At 39.7% G+C, this 22,429-nt stretch overlaps 1 protein-coding gene across 3 annotated transcripts in view; it reads right to left on the minus strand.

Annotated features, from left to right (window-relative positions):
• Positions 1 to 452: 452 nt before the first annotated feature.
• The window catches only part of HSPA14 (heat shock protein family A (Hsp70) member 14), a 35,882-nt gene continuing 13,905 nt past the window's right edge, over positions 453 to 22,429 (minus strand). For 2 of the 3 annotated variants that reach the window (XM_055296525.2, XM_063610078.1), the window contains 7 exons: positions 21,634 to 21,795; positions 19,886 to 20,041; positions 18,223 to 18,325; positions 6,543 to 6,755; positions 5,961 to 6,134; positions 1,538 to 1,608; positions 453 to 664 (listed from right to left, as the gene is read on the minus strand). In XM_055296525.2, the coding sequence (XP_055152500.1) occupies positions 586 to 664; positions 1,538 to 1,608; positions 5,961 to 6,134; positions 6,543 to 6,755; positions 18,223 to 18,325; positions 19,886 to 20,041; positions 21,634 to 21,795 (958 nt within the window). In that variant the 3' untranslated portion in view covers positions 453 to 585. The remainder of the gene's footprint in view (positions 665 to 1,537; positions 1,609 to 5,960; positions 6,135 to 6,542; positions 6,756 to 18,222; positions 18,326 to 19,885; positions 20,042 to 21,633; positions 21,796 to 22,429) is intronic. The other variant, XR_008660653.2, reaches the window with a different exon arrangement.

Genomic DNA, 22,429 nt, shown 5'->3' on the forward strand with positions numbered 1-22,429 from the left:
CTGGGCAACATAGCAAGACCTGTCTCTTCAAAAAAAAAAAAAATTGCCAGGTGTGATGGTGCACATCTGTAGTCCCGGCTACATGGGAGGCTAAGGCAGGAAGACTGCTTGAGCCCAGCAGTTTGAGGCTGCTGTGAGATATGATCCCACCACTGCACTTGAGCCTCGGTGACAGTGCAAAATCCTGTCTCTAAAAACAAAAGCAAACAAAAAAAGGCATCTTACTTTCTATATGGTCCTGCAATTTTTTTCAATTAATGTCAACAACTTTTAATTGTTCTCTTGGTTATCTAACAAGAATCAATAGAAGACTTTTTAAAATTAAATGTTATAGAAAATTCTTTCAGCCAACTCAGTTTAATTCTAAATAGCTTCATGATAAAAAAAACTTCCTTATATTTCCCAGTAATAAGAGGTTACTGTACATCAAAAGCAAAGAAGGGTTACAACACTTACTGATATATTGTAGTTTAATAAAACACAGTTTATACAGTTCATTGAAAAAGTATTTTAACAAACACCACTTATACACAAAACCAAATGTTGATATTCTTGTTTTTAAAAATTCTTGATTTCTCTAAAACACTAAGATGCTACCTCAATAGAGATTGCTTCACATTTTCCAGTTTCTTGATCTGTGCATGTCACATGTAAAGATCCATCCCTAAACAGACAAAAAAATAAAGAACATTGCATAAGCTCATTTTATAAAAACATAAAGTCTGTAACAAGTTACTTGAGGGCTTTCAGTAAACAAGGGTTAATTTTAATTTTCAAAAGAAGGGTATTAATGTAAAGAATAAACACAATCTTAGTGTCTCTAAATTTAGTAAGTGTCATATGTTATATTTAGCTAGTTGTTCTTAGGAACTTCCTTCCAGACCACTAAGATCATGGTTATATTTCTTGAAAACCCATGATGACAAACATCTTAGGTTTAAGACTTTATATAAGCTCCAGATGCACCATGCTATTTTCAAGCCTAGGCCAAGGCAAACTTACCCTGATGAATTCTATATTCTTGCTAAGTATCGTTTATGGAGTAAGTTGTCTTTTAAGTTTAATTTGGAAAGGATTTACTTGTAATACGTAGTGATATGGATAGCTTGTGGTTAGGAAAATGGCAATAGCTGAATTTAATTAGTAAATTTTTTTTCTTACAGATTTTCTGCAGCAATAAAGACACTTACCCTTTCACAGGGCAAATAGTAACAGTTATATAAACCTTAGAAAATTATACTAGAAATTGATAAATTACATCTCAAATGAGCACAGATCAGTTTCTTAGGTTGATGATAGCCAAAATAAAGAGTTCCTAAAATATTCAAGAATATTTTATTTTCTCAAATACTTGAGAAATACTTTTCTTTGTAAAATATAGTAATTTTGAGGGCAAAAAATGTAATTCACTGATAAAAACCTCTGTAGGTTTTTAATGTTTTTTTCTAGAATGACAATGAATAAAAAAATCCATAAACTCAAAAAATGGTCAAGTATCAAATTGAATTTTCTTAACCACAGAAGTTTAATTTTTTACCTTTTCATAGTAAGGACAGCTAATATATCACGTAATCCATTTTCTTTTTTATCTAAATCCTGGAGTACAACCTGTTTATGCAAGAACAATATGAAGAGAATTCAGCATTTTGACATAAATGAACTCATGTATCAATTATTGCAAAGGACCAAAGCTTATTTATCACTGAAACAAACCTTTTTAAAATAGGGCAGTTTTCAATTCTCCTACCACTGAATCAGAATTCAGAGAATAGGAGTGAAGCTTTGTTAACTTGAAATGTCTCCTCCAGAAGGAGGGCATATAAGATAACTAATGCATTTGTCCCTTCTAAATGTCATGTCCTAGATTAAAATCATTGTTTCTAAGATGTACTATTAGTCTTGGAAAATCAAGGCTACTTTTCTTTTTTGGTAAGTGCCATTCCCAGTAACACGCAAATTATAATTTGGCAAGCTTTCTATATATACTTAAAAAAAAATCAAGCATTTTACATACACTTGGAAAATCACCTACTTAAAAACATGGCAAACTCTTTTGTACAACTAAGATTATATTTGTTAAGTAAGAGATGGTAATGAATTTACTATAAAATTCCTCAGTTTCCTAAAGAATGGTATATCAAGAAACCAGATTTGGAGTTCTGCAGTGACTTTAGGCTTTGCCAAGCTCTAGTTTAATAGCCTTAGGTAAGTTACTAAGTACCTTGTTTTACTCATTTGTAAAATAAGGTTAGAACAGATGGGAACTCTGAAAGATTCTCTTCCAAATTCAGTGTTACGTGGCTAACGCTCCTCCTGGCATCTTTAAGTTAGGATATAGTGGCAGCAGCTGTGGAGTCTCAGAGAGGATGTGAAGAAAAAGGTAATGGAAGTGTGAGAGAAGAGCTAAGGAAATACTAGGACTGCCATCTGAGTTCAAAAACCTGGTGCATGGGAAGGTTCTTAGACACACACAAACCAATTCATGTGGAAGCGCTTTTAAAACTTTACCAATAGATTTCAAGTTGGTAAGTCTGAGGTGCAGCCCAGGCATGTTATGCATGTGTGTGTTTTCATTACTCTTTTGTTGGAATTAGAAAATAAATACGTGGCCAGGCGTGGGGGCTCATGCCTGTAATCCCAGCAGTTTGGGAGGCTGAGGCAGACAGATCACCTGAGGTCAGGAGTTTGAGACCAGCCTGGTCAACATAGTGAAACTGTCTCTACTAAAAATACAAATATTGGCCGGGCGCGGTGGCTCACGCTTGTAATCCCAGCACTTTGGGAGGCCGAGACGGGCGGATCACGAGGTCAGGAGATCGAGACCACGGTGAAACCCTGTCTCTACTAAAAATATAAAAAAAAAAAAATCAGCCGGGCGTGGTGGCGGGCGCCTGTAGTCCCAGCTACTCGGAGAGGCTGAGGCAGGAGAATGGCATGAACCCGGGAGGCGGAGCTTGCAGTGAGCCGAGATTGTGCCACTGCACTCCAGCCTGGGCGGCAGAGCGAGACTCCGCCTCAAAAAAAAAAAAAAAAAAAAAATACAAATATTAGCCAGGCGTGGTGGTGCACGCTTGTAGTCCCAGTTACTCAGGAAGCTGAGGCAGGAGAATCAGTTGAACCCGGGAGGTGGAGGTTGCAGTGGGCTGAAATCATGCCACTGCACTCTGGCCTGGGTGACAGAGCAAGATGCCGTCTCAAAAAAAAAAAAAAAATTAAAATAAATATGTGAGCTAAAGATATGTATCTGTTTACACACACACACACCCCCCCACACACACACGTACACATACACACACGATATCTCATCACTAATAAACACTCTGTCTTCTCAAAAAAGCTAGGCATTTTTAGTCTGCTTCTGGACTTCTCTGAATGTGCATATATTTTTTAAAAAACAATACTGCTTTGGGAGGCCGAGGCGGGCAGATCATGAGATCATGAAATCGAGACCATCTTGACTAACACGGTGAAACCCTGTCTCTACTAAAAATACAAAAAATTAGACGAGCGTGGTGGTGGGCGCCTGTAGTCCCAGCTACTCAGGAGGCTGAGGCAGGAAAATGGCGTGAACCTGGGAGGTGGAGCTTGCAATGAGCCGAGATCGTGCCACTGCACTCCAGCCTGGGCGACAGAGCAAGACTCTGTCTCAAAAACACAAAACAAAACAAAACAAAAAAACAGTACCTTCTTTTTTGTTACCTATATTTAATTTTTACTATAAAAGTAATTCATGCTTATGTCCTGTGCTGTTTGTAAAAAATTCAGTATAAAGTGTCAAAAGTCAAAAAACCCCTCTTGGTACCTTCAAACTTATTTACCTACTGTGAAGTTTCTGGAATAAGTTTAAGTACCTATAGATATTTTCTGTATAAATGCCTGGATATCTGAAAATGCACCCCTACTCAAACACCACCTCCTCACACACACTCATGCTCCCAGACTTTTTATTTAGATACAAATGGCATCGTAATACAAATACTGTTCTGCAGTCCGTGTATGTGTGTGTGTGTGTGTTTTAATGCAACTGCATTTCTCAGACGTGTTTCTAAGTAAATAACATGGCTCTATCTCACTCTTTGTAAAGCATACAGAGGGTCACATAGTATGAGATATGCACACAGTATTTTAAAAAAGCAAACCTATCTTGTCTCAGAGGCAGCATGGCACAATGGGAAGAGCATGTCATGGGCTCAGAAATGAAACCAACCTGAGGAGAAACCCTAGCTTGATCAAGAAAATAAAGGGTATTTGCTATCACAGGCCAACTTCTTAATCATCTATAAAATTTACACAATAATGTACATTTAGCACGAACCAAAAAATATAATTCTCCCATTCCACTTACCTAACTACCAAGGTAGGCCAAGAGCACAACAGAGAAGCAGTCTAAATACCCAGAACTCTTTCAAATTAAAACTGCCCCTCCCTCCCTCCCTCCCTCCCTCCCTCCCTCCCTCCCTCCTTTCTTTCTTTCTTTCCTTCTTTCCTTCTTTCCTTCTTTCCTTCTTTCCTTCTTTCTTTCTTTTTCTTTCTCTCCCTCCCTCTGTGGCCCGGGCTGCAATCTACTCGGCTCGCGGCGGCCCGCGCCACGAACTGCCTGGGACTGCCTGTGCGCGCCACCGCTGCCTGCTTTTTCTCCTTTGGCTGCAGGCACGCGTTCGCCATGTTGGCCACGCTGGTCGCCAGCTCCTGACGCCGAGAGCTCTGCCCGCCTCACCCTCCCGAGGTACTGGGACTGCAGACGGAGTCTCGCTCACCCGGTGCTCGGTGTTGCCCGGGCTGGAGTGCAGTGGCGTGGTCTGGCCTCGCGGCAGCCTCCGCCTCCCAGCTGCCTGCCTTGGCCTACCAGGGTGCTGGGATTGCAGCCCCTGCCCGGCCGCCGCCCCGTCTGGGAAGTGAGAAGCGCCTCTGCCCGGCCACCCGTCATCTGGGAAGTGAGGAGCGCCTCTGCCCGGCCACCCTGTCTGGGAAGTGGGGAGCGCCTCTGCCCGGCCGCTCCGTCTGGGAAGTGAGGAGCGCCTCTGCCCAGCCACCCATCGTCTGGGAAGTGAGGAGCGCCTCTGCCCAGCCACCCACCGTCTGGGAAGTGAGGAGCGCCTCTGCCCGGCCACCCCGTCTGGGAAGTGAGGAGCACCTCTGCCCGGCCACCTATCGTCTGGGAGGTGAGGAGCGTCTCTGCCTGGCTGCCCCGTCTGGGAAGTGAGGAGCGCCTCTGCCCGGCCGCCCCGTGTCTGGGAAGAAGTGAGGAGCGCCTCTGCCCGGCCGCTCCGTCTGGGAGGTCTACCACGGAGGCCAGAAGCAATGTGGGGGCTAGACGTGGTGGCTCACGCCTGTGGTCCTGGCACTCTGGGGGGCGAGGCGGGTTGATCACTTCAGGCTAGGAGTTCGAGACCAGCCTGGCCGACTTGGCGAAACATGAAAAATACAACAGACAAACCAACCAACCAACTCAGTGACAACAAAACAGGTCTACCCTGGAGTCATACTCTAATTTTTTCTATTTTCCTCCCTTTCTGATCCTTTATCCCACTTTCTTTTTCTTCCTCTTCCCTCTCCCTCTTCTTTGTCAAATAGAGGATTGAGTTATTATCACTGATCCATATAAAGTCCCTCTCTCATTTAACTCCCACACCCCATTTCTATTCCCCGACTTCCCGTGTGCAACCTTCCTAATATGTTTGATACGCATCTTTTTGTTTGTATGTATTTTCAGAAAATGTTTATTGTTTTTGTGTGCAAAAAAATTACTAAAAAAAGAAAAAAAAAACTGCCTATTTCTTCCCTCTTTCAAAAATGAGTACACAGAAGTTCATTTTCAGAAATGAGCCTTCATAAAATCCTTCATAAAAATGTATTAGGTGTCCTTTATATATATACATACATTTTGTATTAAGATATTAAACGGAATCTAATCCAGAAAGCAAAGTTTCAGTTTAATGTGTCTAACTTTATGTATTCACCTGTGCAAACTTGCTTTGCTCTTTGGCAGAGTTCTTCCCGTCAGACTCATAGAGTTCAAGGCACACTGAAGATATGCTTCCAGGGGCTTGCAATGTGTGTTGTCTTCGAGCTGGCAAAGGAGTCCCTGATGGAAACAGCACTGTGAATCTACTGGCTCCTGATTCATCCACACCCTAGTTAGCAGGAAACAAGGTGCATACTCTTTGGTATTTATCTTTACAATCGAAAAAAGTCTTCCCATTATAAATGAGATATATATTCCTTATTGATAGACAGGACACTAGGCAAAGAGAAGAAAATAGAAATAATCCTTAATCCTACTTCACTGTATTTAAAAGTATATTGAAATATACTTCTGTCTATATTAGCTTATAATTAATATTATACTTTTTCTAAAAAACTAAGAGGTTAGAGAAATATTAACTAAAAGAATGTAAGACATTCCTTAAAAGTAGGATTATAAATCCAAATTTAAAACCTCTGCCAGTATACAAGGTTTTATTGTAACATCATGGTATGTATAAAAACTTATGGCAATTAATTTACTATTTTTATGTAAAGTATAGAAAAGCTAAACATACCTTAACTAAAATATCTCTGGCTGAACACTCTATCATAAGAGAGTCTTCCACCAACAGGTTTTCTTTCCCAATAAGAATTCCTGCTTCTATAGATGCACCAATAGGGATCACTTCATCAGGAGGGATAGAATTGAGAAGCTCAACAGCTGGGAAAAGATCTTTAATCAGTTGCTGTAGCTTTGGGATTCGAGAAGACCCTCCACAAAGGACAACCTAGAGAATAAAAATAATTTTCAGTTGTTTACTTTTAGAAGAATGCTGTGTCTCAAAATTAAGTCTAATAGACTGAGTCATGTTCATCATATGTAAAGATAAAATACAAAAAAAGCCCTATGTATTAACATGTTATGTTATACTTAACCTATAAATACACAAACATATATTTAACATATTACAGATATTTAACATATTCTTTACTCACAACAAAATTTAAAATGAGGAAATCTCACCATTTATCACAAAATACCATAGAGCTACATATGTGGTTCATAATACTGTGCAAAAGAGGCTTAACCACAGTCACTTGAATAGAAAATATATCAATATTTTGTACTGTCCAAGTTTTTTTTTTAAAGTTTGAATCTTAAAGCATTTTTGTGACAAATATTGCTATTCTCTCTTAGTGAAAACTATGCCATAAACTTCTTTGCCTTTACCATGGAAGAATATTAAGTTTCTTGAGGAAAAAGAGCTGATTTATAAAACTGCATTTTAAGTGGCTGGTACCATCTGATTAAATCTTTCTAAAGAATTTCATATAAAATTGCTCCCTTAAATTATAAATCCCTTAAGTTGCTCATTGATTCATCCACTGAACACTTATGATTCCATGGGCATTCAGAATATTGAATTAACATATAACCTAAGAAGGGAAATCAATAGCCACTTCCTATTTCACAGTCTTTATGGATGATCTCACCGCTCACTGAGGCAGAGGACCAACTGATGAAAGCCAGGCCTCTTTCACATTTAGTATGAAGTAATGAGGAATACCCTATTAATCTCCAGGTATGAGCATGAGGAACATCAGCTGTAGGATATTTTGTTAAAAAACTGGGTTTTCCTTGGCAAAGATCTTCAAAAGATCTATCTGGAGGTAAGTAAAAAGAGCAATCTTCTCTAAAATTTTATGATCCCAGGTAAATACCAGGAGAACAAAAATGCAGAATATGCCTTTTCAAATTTCTCATATTCAACATCAAAAAAGCTTTATTAATAAATAGCAAGTGGTATACCTAGGAATCCAACTTACGAGGGATGTGAAGGACCTCTTCAAGGAGGGCTACAAACCACTGCTCAATGAAATAAAAAAGGACAGAAACAAATGGAAGATCATTCTATGCTCATGGATAGGAAGAAGCAGTATCGTGAAAATGGCCGTACTGCCCAGGGTAATTTATAGATTCAATGCCATCCCCATCAAGCTACCAATGACTTTCTTCACAGAATTGGAAAAAACTACTTTAAAGTTCATATGGAAACAAAAAAGATCCCTCATTGCCAAGTCAATCCTAAGCCAATAGAACAAAGCTGAAGCATCATGCTACCTGACTTCAAACTATACTACAATGCTACAGTAACCAAAACAGCATGGTACTGGTACCAAAACAGATATACAGACCAATGGAACAGAACAGAGCCCTCAGAAATAATACCACACATCTACAACTATCTGATCTTTGACAAACCTGACAAAAACAAGAAATGGGGAAAGGATTCCCTATTTAACAAATGGTGCTGGGAAAACTTGGCTAGCCATAGGTAGAAAGCTGAAACTGGATCTCTTCCTTACACCTTATACAAAAATTAATTCAAGATAGATTAAAGACTTGAATGTTAGACCTAAAACCATAAAAACCCTAGAAGAAAACCTAGGCAATACCATTCAGGACACAGGCATGGGCAAAGACTTCACGTCTAAAACACCAAAAGCAATGGCAACAAAAGCCAAAATTGACAAATGGGATCTAATTAAACTAAAGAGCTTCTGCACAGCAAAAGAAACTACCATCAGAGTGAACAGGCAACCTACAAAATGGGAGAAAAGTTTTGCAATCTACTCATCTGACAAAGGGCTAATATCCACAATCTACAAAGAACTCAAACAAATCTACAATAAAAAAAAACCCCATCAACAAGTGGGCAAAGGATAGGAACAGACACTTCTCAAAAGAAGACATTTATGCAGCCAACAAACACGTGAAAAAATGCTCATCATCACTGGCCATCAGAGAAATGCAAGTCAAAACCACAATGAGATATCATCTCACACCAGTTAGAATGGCGATCATTAAAAAGTCAGGAAACAACAGGTGCTGGAGAGGATGTGGAGAAATAGGAACACTTTTACACTGTAAACTAGTTCAACCATTGTGGAAGATGGTGTGGTGATTCCTCAGGGATCTAGAACTAGAAATACCATTTGACCCAGCCATCCCATTACTGGGTATATACCCAAAGGATTATAAGTCATGCTGCCATAAAGACACATACACATGTATGTTCACTGTGGTACTATTCACAATAGCAAAGACTTGGAACCCACCCAAATGTCCGACAATGATAGACTGGATTAAGAAAATGTGGCACATATACACCATGGAATACTATGCAGCCAGAAAAAATGACGAGTTCATGTCCTTTGTAGGACGAGGCTGGAAACCATCATTCTCAGCAAACTATTGCAAGGACAACAAACCAAACACTGCATGTTCTCACTCATAGGTGGGAATTGAACCATGAGAACACCTGGACGCAGGAAGGGGAACCTCACACACCAGGGCCTGTTGTGGGGTGGGGGTAGCGGGGAGGGATAGCATTAGGAGATATGCCTAATGTAAATGATGAGTTAATGGGTGCAGCACACCAACATGGAACATGTATACATATGTAACAAACCTGCACATTGTGCACATGTACCCTAGAACTTAAAGTATAATAAAAATATATATAAAAATAAAAAATATTAAGTGGTGCTATGCAAAAAACAAAGAAAACCAAAAAAAAAAAAAAAAAAAAAACCAACCTTGGAAAATATTGACTTGTTTTTTTTTTTGGAGACAGAGTCTTGCCCTGTCACCCAGGCTGGAGTTGCAGTGGTACAATCATAGCTCACTGCAGCCTCAAATTCCTGGGCTCCAGCAATGCTCCAGTGATCCTCCTGTGATCCTCCTGCTTCAGTCTCCTGAGTAGCTGGGACTACAGGGGTGTGTCACCACACCTAGCCAACTTTTTTTTGGGAAATCCAAGATTAAGGTGCCAGCAACGTAGACCATTCTGAGGTCTCTTTTCGTGGCTTGTAGGTGGCCACCATCTCACTGTGTCCTTACACGACCTCTTTTTTTGGTATATTTTGGTGGGAGGGGGAGGGAGGGTGGCAAGAGCTAGCTTTCTTCTCATGACAACAATAATTCAATTGGATCAGCGCCCACCCCTGTAACTCCAATTAACCTTAATTACTTCCTGAGATGTCTCATCTCTAAGGCCTTCTAAGTAAGTTCAAGCACCTGAGTCAAAATGGATTAAACTCCCTATTTCTTTGAGTGCATCTCAGGAGTTGTTAAAGAGGGTAAGAGTGAGAGGCAGAGAAGGCAAAAAAGAAGGGGTGGGGGGGGGGGGAGAAGCAGCAGACACAGCTGCCTCTGCTTATAATGTCGCAAACTTAGAAGAGGTTATTAAGAGCAAGTCATGCTCTGTGGACACAAGAAGAAGGGAGGTGGGGAGAGGAAACATCAGAAAAGGACTAAGCCTGGGTTAGGGGACAGGATTGTTATACTCAGTTTATGATAGACACCTTGTTCAGATGATGCCTGATAATCATATACCTCTGATTCCCCATAGAGACAACTTGGGACCTACTGATAATCAGTGGTCCTGAAGAGGCCACTGACAGCTCCTCATCCAGAGATGAGAGGATGAGTTGGTGCCAAGTAGCTAAGGCACTCCTTTAGACCAATGCCACCAAAAACTAGGACTGCTCCCCTTTTCAGTGTTTATGTTAAAAGGGGTCAGTTTGTTCAGACAATGTAGGTCAGGTACAGAGACCTGAAATGGTCCATCTAATCTTTCATGCTCAGTTAGCATAAATAATATAAAAATTATAAATTATTGCAGAAAAGAATACCTCCTCATAACCAAGTAAGGTATATTCCAGGTATACAATGATAGTTCCATATTAGGAAATTATTAATTCATTATATAGCTTTAAGATACATATAAACAACCCCGTAAGATCATCTCACTGGTGTCCAAAAATACATATGTAAAAATACAACACCCACTTCATATTAAAACTCCTTTAAAAATAGAAAAGGCCAAGTGCAGTGGCTCACACCTGTAATCTCAGCACTATGGGAGGCTGAGGTGGGTGGATCTCTTGAGCCTAGGAATTCAAGACTAGCCTGGGCGACTTGGTGAAACTCCATCTTCACAAAAAATACAAAAATTATCCAGGTGGGTGTGGTGGCATGTGCCTGTGGTCCCAGCTACTTGGGAGGCTGAGGTAGGAGGATCACCTGAGCCTGGGAGATCGAGGCTGCAGTGAGCCATGATTGTGCCACTACACTCCAGCCTGGATGACAAATTACAGAGCGAGAACCTGTCAAGAAAGAAAGAAAGAAAAGAAAGTAGGCCGGGCACAGTGGCTCACGCCTGTAATCCCAGTACTTTGGGAGGCCGAGGTGGGCAGATCACAAGGTCAGGAGATTGAGACCATCCTGGCTAACACGGTGAAACCCCGTCTCTACTAAAAATACAAAAAAATTAGCCAGGCGTGGTGGTGGGCGCCTGTAGTCCCAGCTACTCGGGAGGCTGAGGCAGGAGAATAGCGTGAACCCGGGAGGTGGAGCTTGCAGTGAGCCGAGATGGTGTCACTGCACTCCAGCCTGGGCGACAGAACAAGACTCCACCTCAAAAAGAAAACAAAAAAAAAACAAAAGAAAGAGCTTTCTCAATATGATAAAATCTATTTCTTGGGGCCGGGTGCTGTGGCTCATGCCTGTGATCCCAACACTTTGGGAGGCCGAGGCAGGCGGATCACGAGGTCAGGAGATTGAGACCATCCTGGCTAACATGGTGAAACCCCATCTCTACTAAAAATACAAAAAAATTAGCAGGTGTGGTGGCAGGCGCCTGTTAGTCCCAGCTACTGGGGAGGCTGAGGCAGGAGAATGGCGTGAACCCGGCAGGCAGAGCTTGCAGTGAGCCGAGATCGTGCCACTGCACTCCAGCCTGGGTGCCAGAGCTAGACTGTCTCAAAACAAAACAAACAAACAAAAAAAACTATTTCTTTTTTTTTTTTTGAGACAGAGTCTCACTCTGTTGCCAGGCTGGAGTGCAGTGGTGCGGTCTCGGCTCACTGCAACCTCCACCTCCCGGGTTCAAGCAATTCTCCTGCCTCAGCCTCCCAAGTAGCTGGGACTACAGGCACGCACCACCACGCCCAGCTAATTTGTGTAGTTTTAGTAGAGACAGTGTTTCACCATGTTGGCCACGATGGTCTAGATCTCTTGACCTTGTGATCCGCTCACCTTGGCCTCCCAATGTGCTGGGGTTATAGGCGTGAGCTACCGAACCTGGCTGATAAAATCTATTTCAAACCAATTACCAGTAATCAATGTTTGTTGGTAAAAGTCTAATAGTATTCCCCTAATAAAAGGAACAAAAGAAGGAATCCAGCATTCACAAAAATATTTAAGTTCTGGCCAGGCACAGTGGCTCATGCCTGTAATCCTAGCACTTTGGGAGGCTGAGGTGGGTGGACTGCTTGAGCCCAGGAGTTCGAGACCAGCCTAGGCAACATACAGAGACCCCATCGCTACAAAAAAATACAAAAAGGCACACACCTGTAGTCCCAGCTACTCAGGAGGCTGAGGTGGGAGAGTCGCTTGAGCCTGGGAGACGGGGGTTGCAGTGATGTGACACTGAGCCACAGCATTCCAGCCTGGGCTTCTCTGTTTTATATTTGATTGCTATGATCAGAACTTACATATTTTTTTGGACAGTCTCAAACAAAAGGGACACATCTTAGAGAAATGTCTCCCCACTTACAGATATATCTTCTCCCAGCACCCTCAACCACCCCATTTTCCTATTGCCCTTGTAACACAACTTGAGAGTTGTCTATATTTGTCTCCAACACCTCACCATCCATTCAATATTAAACCTGCTCCAGTAAGGCATTTATCTCCACAGCTCCCCTACAATTGCTCTGACCAGCCATTCCACATTGCCAAGTCCAAGGGTCAATCCTCAAGGAGGTTAAGCCTCACCCGGTAGACCTCTGGCATCACAGGGCAGCTGCTCTCTCCCTTCCTTAAGGACATGTTTTTGCCTGTCTTCCTGGTTCTCTTCCTTCTCACTTGCTGGTGTGGAATCCCCTATGCCAGATGCCCTTCTGGCTTGTAACTGTCCCAAGATCCCGTCCTGGGATCTCTTCTCTATTGTGGCTCTGCTTCCCCCGTGGGTACACCTGTCCAGTTTCATGGCTTTAAAGAGTACATGTGTGGACAAACAAGTCTCCAGCCCAGACCCCTCTCCCCAAATCCAGACCCCTACATCGATCTACAGTGAACTCTTCACACTGAGGCTTGAGCACTCCTGGGGATCTGGGCCCTAGCTTCCTTGCCAAGCTCACCTCTGTCCACCGTCTCCCTGGCTCACTCAGTTTGGCCAGTGTTACCCTCCCTGCTGCTCCTCAGGCACCACTCACACTCTTACCTGCTGTTCCTCTGCCTGGGACACTGGTAGATATTCACATGTTCTATCACTTCACTTTATTCAGGACTCTGATCAAAAGCCACCTCCTCAGAGGGGACTCTGACCTGAAAAATCATCCTCTGTCACTAGCTAGGCCCTTATCCTGCTTAATTTTCTTCATAAAATTTATCACAATTGGGCATTATTTTATCTGTTTCATATTACCTGTATCTCCTCACTATATTGTCCGTTCTATGAAGGCAAAGATTTTGCCGTAGCTACTACTGTATCCCAGGTGTCTAGAATCTGCCTAGTGTAGAATAGGTGTGCTCAATAATTATTTGTGGGTTAATCAGTAAATAAGTTTGAATGTATGCCTAGGAAATTCAGAAGAATCCATTAAAAATCAGTAATCCAAAGAGTTTACAAAGTGACAAAATGTAAGATAAATAAGCAAAATCATCAGGTATCTCGTTTATCAGCAAAAACAAATTAGAAAACTAAAGTATTATCTCATTCACAAGAGCAATAATCCCATAGCACTCAGCAATAATTTAATAGTAAATATTAAGAAAACAAGGAAGTATTAAAGAAGATTTGAATAGATACCAACTTTGTGATTAGGAAACTAAATACTGTAAGTTATTATATCATCCCAAGTTATTTTATAGACTTAATGCAACTGTGTCAAAATAACAATGAGACTTTATGTAAGTTGAAAAAAATAATTCTAAAGCTCTCTGAAAAAACTGTAAACAAAGAGAACTTTAAAATTGCAATGTTAACAATTAAGGTTTACATCTACTCAGAAAGTAAATTGCTTTTTGGTGAGCAATTTGATAACAAATACTAAAAGTCTTAAAATCTAGGATTTACTCCTGAATTTTATCCTAAGGAAATTGAGGACATCCACCGAGTTACAAAGACTGTTGTATAACATACACATCCAACATACAGAATGGGTGTTATGAAGGACGGTACATCAATGCAATGAAATACTATGGAGCTATTAACATTGCAGCTATAGAACCCAGGAACTTGGTTAAAACACAGGGATTAACCACATCCATTTACCTAAGCTCCCTTTCACAAAAGCCCACTAAGCTGCCAACAAGGGGATTTAAGAAGGTAAAGATAGAAAGGCAAAATAAATGGAAGAGAAATCTTGAGTTTGAGATTTCAACAAATTTTGGAAGCTGGAAAGAGGTATCAGATGAAGTTTGAGATAGCCGGCAGGGTGGTCTGATGCATAGGATTCCAGGTACCAAACACCACAGAAAGTGAGGGTGAAGCACAGAAGTGAAAACACAAGGGCTGGAAAGCACACATGTGGAGTGGCTGCACCCGCCCCCACCCCCAGCTGTTCCCTCACCTAAACAGGTGTCCACCTGCACCTTCTCCCACATCATGGAGGGAGGTCAACACATAGTGATAGAATTTAGATACAAAGATACAGCACGAACCAGGGTGGGGCATGGTGCTGAAAACAAGGGAGAAGAAGGGAAAAGTCTGCACATTCAAGAGTAGGAACCCTGAAGCTCTCTGCTCTCAGGCCAGAAACCTGTCCCCCTCAAACAAGAGATGAGAGAATTTCTTCCAAAAAAAGCCAAACTCTCCTCATACTAGAACCCCAGGTACTAAAATGAGAAGACAACGGTCACAAGCATGAAGAGCATGGGTGATGGAGACAGGCAGCCTGAGTTCCGGTCCTTGCCTCACCATGTAAGTGCCAGCCTCATGACTGCAGGAGAAATTACTTCACCTCTCTGGAAACCTCTTAGTTTCCTCATCTGAAAATGGATATAGAAGCGCCTACTTCCTGGAGCTTGTGTGAGGGTTAAATGTTTTAATACATGTAAATCCCTATCATTCACTCCCCGTTCCCTGTAAGAGGATTACCCATCCCACTCACTCCCACAACTTGGTAGGTGGGGCATATCTCTCTGCCCCACTGTTATACCCACTGAGACACTGAATGTGAATGCACTGACATGCACCTATCTAATCGAAGGCCCAGGCAGCTGCTCCTGTGACTGGGTCCTAGAACAGGAAGTGGAAAAGAGCCCCAGCAATGGACCTGCAGCCACCTGCAGCTGCCCACCTGTAACCTAAGTGTTGCAGAAAACCGCTGAGAGTTGAGGGTTGTTTTCTTACTGTACCAAGGTCAACACACTAAGAAGGCAATTTCATATTATTAAGTTCTCAAAAGCCTGTGTCTTAGAAACATCTGGAGAGGGAATCTCTAGCAAAATTTTCAAACCTAAAACTATTCCGCCTCAACTCAAGCAACTGAGAATTGGACTATGAGAGATAATGAAATGAGGAGGCTTCATGACCGGTTGATTAAGAAAGGGAACTGATGCTTATTTGTCACGATATGCAACAGGCTGTGCCACAGACATTTCATTTAACCCTTGTAGCAACCCTATAGAGTAAGTTATACTTACAATACTTACTTGTAAGGTAAGTATTATCACTCGCATAACAAGAGAAAGTAAGGCTCAGGAAATAAAGCATTTTGCCCAGTCTAGAACTGTTAGAACCATGAGGCTTCATGTTTAGGTGGGTCTGTCTCCAAGCCCATGCACCTTCCACCACTGTTTTACTACCATCATACGACATGCCTCATTCTTCACAATCCACCTCCCAGCCTTCAAACACCTAGCAAACTGCCTGCCACACTGTAAGTGTTAAAAAAAAAAAACAAAATATATACTTATTGAACTAAACTGCAAAAAAAAATTTGTCACAACATAGCAGACATCAAAAAAACTAAAAACATAAAACTGTCAAAGTATAGACAAGTTAAAAGAAAAGTATAGCCGGGCCCGGTGGCTCACGCCTGTAATCCCAGCACTTTGGGAGGCCGAGGCGGGTGGATCACGAGGTCAGGAGATCGAGACCATCCTGGCTAACACAGTGAAACCCCGTCTCTACTAAAAATACAAAAAATTAGCCGGGTGAGGTGGCGGGCGCCTGTAGTCCCAGCTACTCGGGAGGCTGAGGCAGGAGAATGGCGTGAACCCCAGGGGGCGGAGCCTGCAGTGAGCTGAGATCACGCCACTGCACTCCAGCCTGGGCGACAGAGCGAGACTCTGTCTCAAAAAAAAAAAAAAAAAAAAAAAAAAAGTATATTTCATATTTGCCATACATCCAAGCAAAGCAGCTGGAGGAAACAGAGTCAAAGATCAAGAGTAAGTCAAACACCCTCCTCCCTAGCAGGACCAAAAAACTAAACAGTGAAGTAAATGCTTCAGAGGAAGACTGCTGTGCATGATAGCTAATATTCTGATTATGTAAAGTATTTGCAGAAGTTAAAAAAAAAGATTTAAATGATTAAATAGGCAAATAATATGAGATAAAAATTTACACACAAGGAGACACTAAATTAAGTAAACATTTAAAAAAATCCCGTAGTAACCAATGAAATATAAAGTGAAAAGATCTTTTTTCAACAGTCAATTGGAAATTTATCTTTAAATGCTATAACTCAGTGTCGACAAGGCTATAGTAAAATGTATACTGTTATATATTGCTGATGGGAATATTAGTTAATTCAATTCTTTTGGAAAGTAACTTGAGGTAAAAAATAGTCTTAAGCTATTTTTATTCTTGACCTAGTATTTTACTTTGGCAATCTACTCTAAGGAATAATCCTAAATATGATAAACACCTCTGTATAAAGACAGGCATCATTCTCTTACAGGGGAGGAAAAAACCCAAACTAGGTGTCTACAACAGGACTACAGTGAAAAATTGACAGTGTGTTTCCTTTTTTAGGACATTAGCAATCTATTTCAAATTGTTTATAAAGACTATAGTAATATGGGGGGAAATTGGTTATACTATATAAATTAGGCAAAATTCAAAACTGTACATACAGAATTAGAACTGTTACTAAAAAAAACTCACAAAACTATAGCTAGCAAACAAACCTATGCATACAAATTAGACGAGTTAGAAATACAGCTGCCTTTTGGTATTTTGAATTTTCTTACATGAATACTTACTACTTCAATAATGAAAATTTTAAAAAGCATATACATTTTATTTTTATTTTATTTTTGAGATGGGGTCTTGCTCTGTCCTCAGGCTGGAGTGCAGTGGTACGAATCACGGCTCACTGCAGCCCTGACCCCCTGGGCCCAAGCGATCTTCTCACCTCAGCCTCCCGAGAAGCTGAGACCACAGACGCACACCATCACGCCCGGCTAATTTTTTTTTTTTTTGTAGAGACAGGGTCTCACTATGTTGCCAAGGCTAGTCTTGAACTCTTGGGCTCAAGCAATCCTCCCTCCTTGGCCTCCCAAAGTGTTGGCATTACAGGCTTGAGTCACCGCACCTGGCTCATTTTAAATGTATAAAAAGAGTATGTGCAATGAAGAGAAATAATTTTGGGGAAAAAAAAGAAAAAACTAAACATTTGAATTTTTTTGAAAGTCTAAAAATATGTTCCTAAGCAAGGGACGGGAAGCAGCCTGGTATACTAGTTATGAGTAGACACAGGAACGATACTGGGTTAAATCTTGGCTCTACTACTTACCGTGTGATCTTCAGGAAGCTACTTAATCTCTGTACCTTGGTGCCTTCACTTACAAAACTAGGATAAATAATAGTGCTTATCTTGGGGATAACTAATAGTGCCTACCTCAGAGTTACTGCGAGTATTCAACAAGTTAATATGTGTAAAACTCTTGGAAACAGTGCCTAGCACATAGTAAGTATTCAAATATCTTTCTGTCTATGCTTATAGATAAAAAATATACTGGAAAGGAATTATTCTGTTTTGCTAGGAAACTGAATATATACAAATGAGTTCACCAGAGCCATTAATCAAAATTTCATCAATTTTTCCTTATTCATTAACATAATCTAAGAAAATACTTAAATGCATAAAAATATTCTTTCAGTACCCAGAGCTATTTCCTAAATTCCAAGTCTGAAACTACACCTAAATTAATTAAGAAAAATGTAAAAGCATTACCTTGTTGATATCATCTGCTGTAAATCCACTTTGATCTAAGAGTCCTCTGACTGCTTCTATACACTTATTAAAAAGTGGAGAACAAAGAAGTTCAAATCTTGCTCTGTACACACATACACACACACAGAAACACACAGACACAGAGACAAGAGAAAGACAAAACGGGGCTCAGTACAATCAAAGAAATATCACTTTTCTTTTTCTTGTGAAGAGTAATGCCAAAACTTAATATGATAGTTCTCTGAATGACAGGTTTACCATAAGAATAAGGTATTAAGTAAGAGTGGTACAATATCATGGACACAGGAGGGTCTAGGTCATTCACCTACATATGTATGAAGATAATATCAAATTCAAGTGAAAGCCCATCTTGCTTATGGTCTACTTATAAGTGTCCAAAAAATAAAAAATCTAAAAACACATACCCATATAGCATTCCCAACAATAAACCTATTGACCCTAATCAAACCATCATTTGAAAGTTTCTGCCATTTTTATATGTTAAAGTTTTAAAAATTATTTCTAATAATTTTCCTTGACAGTTTGAGACCATGTTGTACATAAGTTTAGCCCCTCTGTACTCCCTGAGAAACCTGAATGCTGGCAGGTAACAAAGTTTTAAGAAAAATTTATGGTCATGAAAAATGTACTCCTTAATCTTCATACAGAACTTCTTAAATGCAGATGAGTGGCTTAAAAAATAATGTTATCTATTAATATCTATAATCCTTATAGATATTAAAGCATACTTTTATGGTTGAAATCTTTGTGACAAAGGCAAAATTTCCCTAATGAAAAATTATAAATTTAATTTCCTTCTTAATTACTGATTAATAAAGCAAATATATACCGAGGACTTGGACAAACTTAACCCTAAGGAATTCTGGAACTAGGAAAATACACATACTCTGTCCAAAAAGAGATTCTAATTCAATGCAATGCCTTTTCTATCTTTTGAGTTGTAGCCTGAACTCTTTCTTCAAAGATCTGGAGCATAGCTGTCCAACAGACCTTTCTACCAGTCACTAGCCACGTGACTACTGAACATTTGAACTGCAGCTAGTGCTACTGAGGAACTGCATTTTTAATGTTATCCTAATTAAGTTAAATTTAAGCAGCCACAGGTGGCTAGTGTCTCTTTTATTGGGCAGTGCAGATCTAGAGTCTTCATGAAGGCCTGGGGAAAGTGAAGAAGCTAAACTAAACAGATGAAAAGAGAATTTAACCAAATACAATCACTAGAATCCTAAAAAAATATATACTGCAGTCTTGGAAATTTTCACTATGCTTCAAAGTCACCTATTATGTTGTTGAGAGGTTGGAATAGGCCGTATCATTATTATTAGCAAATATGCAACACAAAGACTACAGCACGTCCTCCCTTTGTACTTTATCACTTGTAGGATCTAGGTTGAAGGTTCTAGGATGCCTTCGCACACTCCTAATTGTAGCCATAAAATAACAGGGCAAGCAATCACAACTTATGTAATTACTCTGGTAACAGCTATTGAGTCTGACAAAAGCTGGACCCCAATAGTGAAGACATTATAGATGGTTGATAAATCTCAAACAAACAAACAAAAAACCCAAAGTAAGAAAATTATACCTAAACAAACATGTTCTTGGAATTTTTTTTAAAAAGTTTTTTGAACTTCAGTTTTACCTGGACACATTGCAATCAAAATCTTGACCTTCATATAACGAGTCAAGAAAACAGTTGGCACTTCCCAAGGTGGACAAAGAATGTTTCGCTACTTCAGCACTGTTCATCAATTTCATCATGGCTCGCGCATTTCCTCTCACATCATGTTTGAAGGATCTAAATTAAAAACATAGCCTTTGGGGTTTAAAATTACTGGGCCATTTACAATATTGTAACTAAAATCTGGATAATCCTTATTAAAACAATAATAAATTAGTGAATCAGGCCGGGTGCAGTGGCTCAGGCGTGTAATCCCAACTTTGGGAGGCTGAGACGGGTAGATCACCTGAGGTCAGGAGTTCAAGATCAACCAGGGCCAACATGGTGAAACCCCATCTCTACTAAAAATACAAAATTAGCTGGGTGTGGTGGTGCATGCCTGTAATCCCAGCTACTTGGGAGGCTGAGGCAGAAGAATCGCCTGAACCTGGGAGGTGGAGATTGCAGTGAGCCAAGACTGTACCACTGCACTCCAACCTGGGCGACAAGAGCAAAACTCTGTCTCAAAATAAATAAATAAATAAAATAAATTAGTGAAACAATATTTTATTCCAGATTTTAGTATTTCTCTTCTAATCCCTCTAAACTTTCCTAAAACACTCTGTGCAATTAAAGGGGTCACCTCAAGAAAAATGAATTACCAATTTCCTTAATACTCTGAATTGCTACATTGTGTAACCATGAACTGCTGCATTATACAATTGTAATAATACGCTGCACTCTGAAGAAAGTAGAGTAGATATCCCTTCTCCAGGTGAGACACAGGGGTTAAAGGAGATTTATGTAACTGCGTCAAAGTCTCCTATTTTACTCTTTATAATCACAGCACAATCACTGTTTAATGGCATAAAATTATTTGTCAAGCATTAAAAAGAAAAAAAAAACTACAAGTGTTTCTTTAAAAAAATGTGACACATACAACAAAATATGTAAAATTACATTCCACTATCTCCAATATGAGTTCATTTTTAAAACTACTTACTAAGTAGTGATCAATGACTTTGTTTAAACAACAACTTTATAACAAAAAGCAGTATAGGTCTTTATCAAACAAGTGAGACATTATGACTTTTTCAAGACTTCTTCAACCAATTAGGTTAGTCAAACTGGCTAAAATACCATTTCAATTACACTTTTTTTTTTTTAGAGTAGCAGTACCCAAAGTATAACCTTTACATATTTGACTTTTGTAACATCCAAAAGGGTTAGAATTTTAGAGTAATTATATCCAGTAACAAGGTAACAAGACTGAAATATTCCTAGCAGCAGATGAGTAATTAAGATAAATACTCCATAAGACAATAACTCACTGGAATATGAAGATAACGTAATGCAATCTTCACCAGAGCCAAACTTTTAAAAACTGTTCAGAAGGCAATGAAGCCTCAGTGCCTATACACTCCTTTATTCAGATAGAAGAGCACTACATGAAGAATTAAAATCCAAGTTCATGCAGTTCAGTATGTGATGGTCTCTTTACACTAAGTGAAAAATCCAAGCACGCTGCACTAGGCACCCTGGCCTCTGCTTCTTTGAATTGCCCGGACAGGACATTATAACTCTAAATATGAAAATATCCAGTTTCCAAGCAATGAAAAAACCACATCCTCCTTTGCAGCAGAATAACTTAAAATAAATTAGGAAAAAAAATTAAAATATGTGAAGGAAAACCTCAATCAGAAGGTATTATTCAGGCCATTAATACTCACCTCTGGAACTCAGAAGCGAGATACTGTGCTAAGGTTTCTGTGAAATGTGCACCACCGATGTTATCATCAGTGTTTGTTGAAAGAACCCGATATATTCCACTGTTAACTTCCACGACGCTGAGAGATAAGGATGTTCCTCCAAGCTTAAACACCAAAATATTGCTTCAAGAGAAGATAAAGTTATCAGGGAATAACATTTTAAAACTAAGTTGGATAATAGAAGTCACTTAGTTTAATCCCTTTAATTTACAAATGAGGAAATAGAAAATCTCAGGTGAATAACTAAGTTGTCTATAGTAACTTATTGACAAATCAAGCCTAGATCTGAGATGTTCTGCATCCAAATCAAAGTTCTTTTTTACTTAGTCATGTGGATACAACTGTATTCTTCTGAGTAAGGAATTCAAAACACGAACTTTTCAAAGTAAATCAAGAGATTTGTGATTATAGTGAATTTTAAGAGAACTGAACATAGAAATTCTATGTGTTAATATTATGCAAGTTACTACTGCAATTGCGTGTTCTGTAGATGTATTACATATGCAAAATTAGGAGCTAATTGCCGATTCCCCATGTATTAAAACTCATAATTTGATATTCTTACATTTATCTAAAAATAATTTCCTCATGATGTACACATATTTATTTACTTAACTAGGAGATATGAATAATGAGGTGAAACAATTACATAAAATTAACACTGCATCTGAATTAACTTCTCTAAAGTTGAACGACTATCCATTCTATTAAGACATATTGACAGCTATACTAGGGATATGTTCTAGTATTTCACCAT

This window comes from Symphalangus syndactylus, chromosome 10, assembly GCF_028878055.3.
Source record: "Symphalangus syndactylus isolate Jambi chromosome 10, NHGRI_mSymSyn1-v2.1_pri, whole genome shotgun sequence".
Classification (NCBI taxonomy): Eukaryota; Metazoa; Chordata; class Mammalia; order Primates; family Hylobatidae; genus Symphalangus; species Symphalangus syndactylus.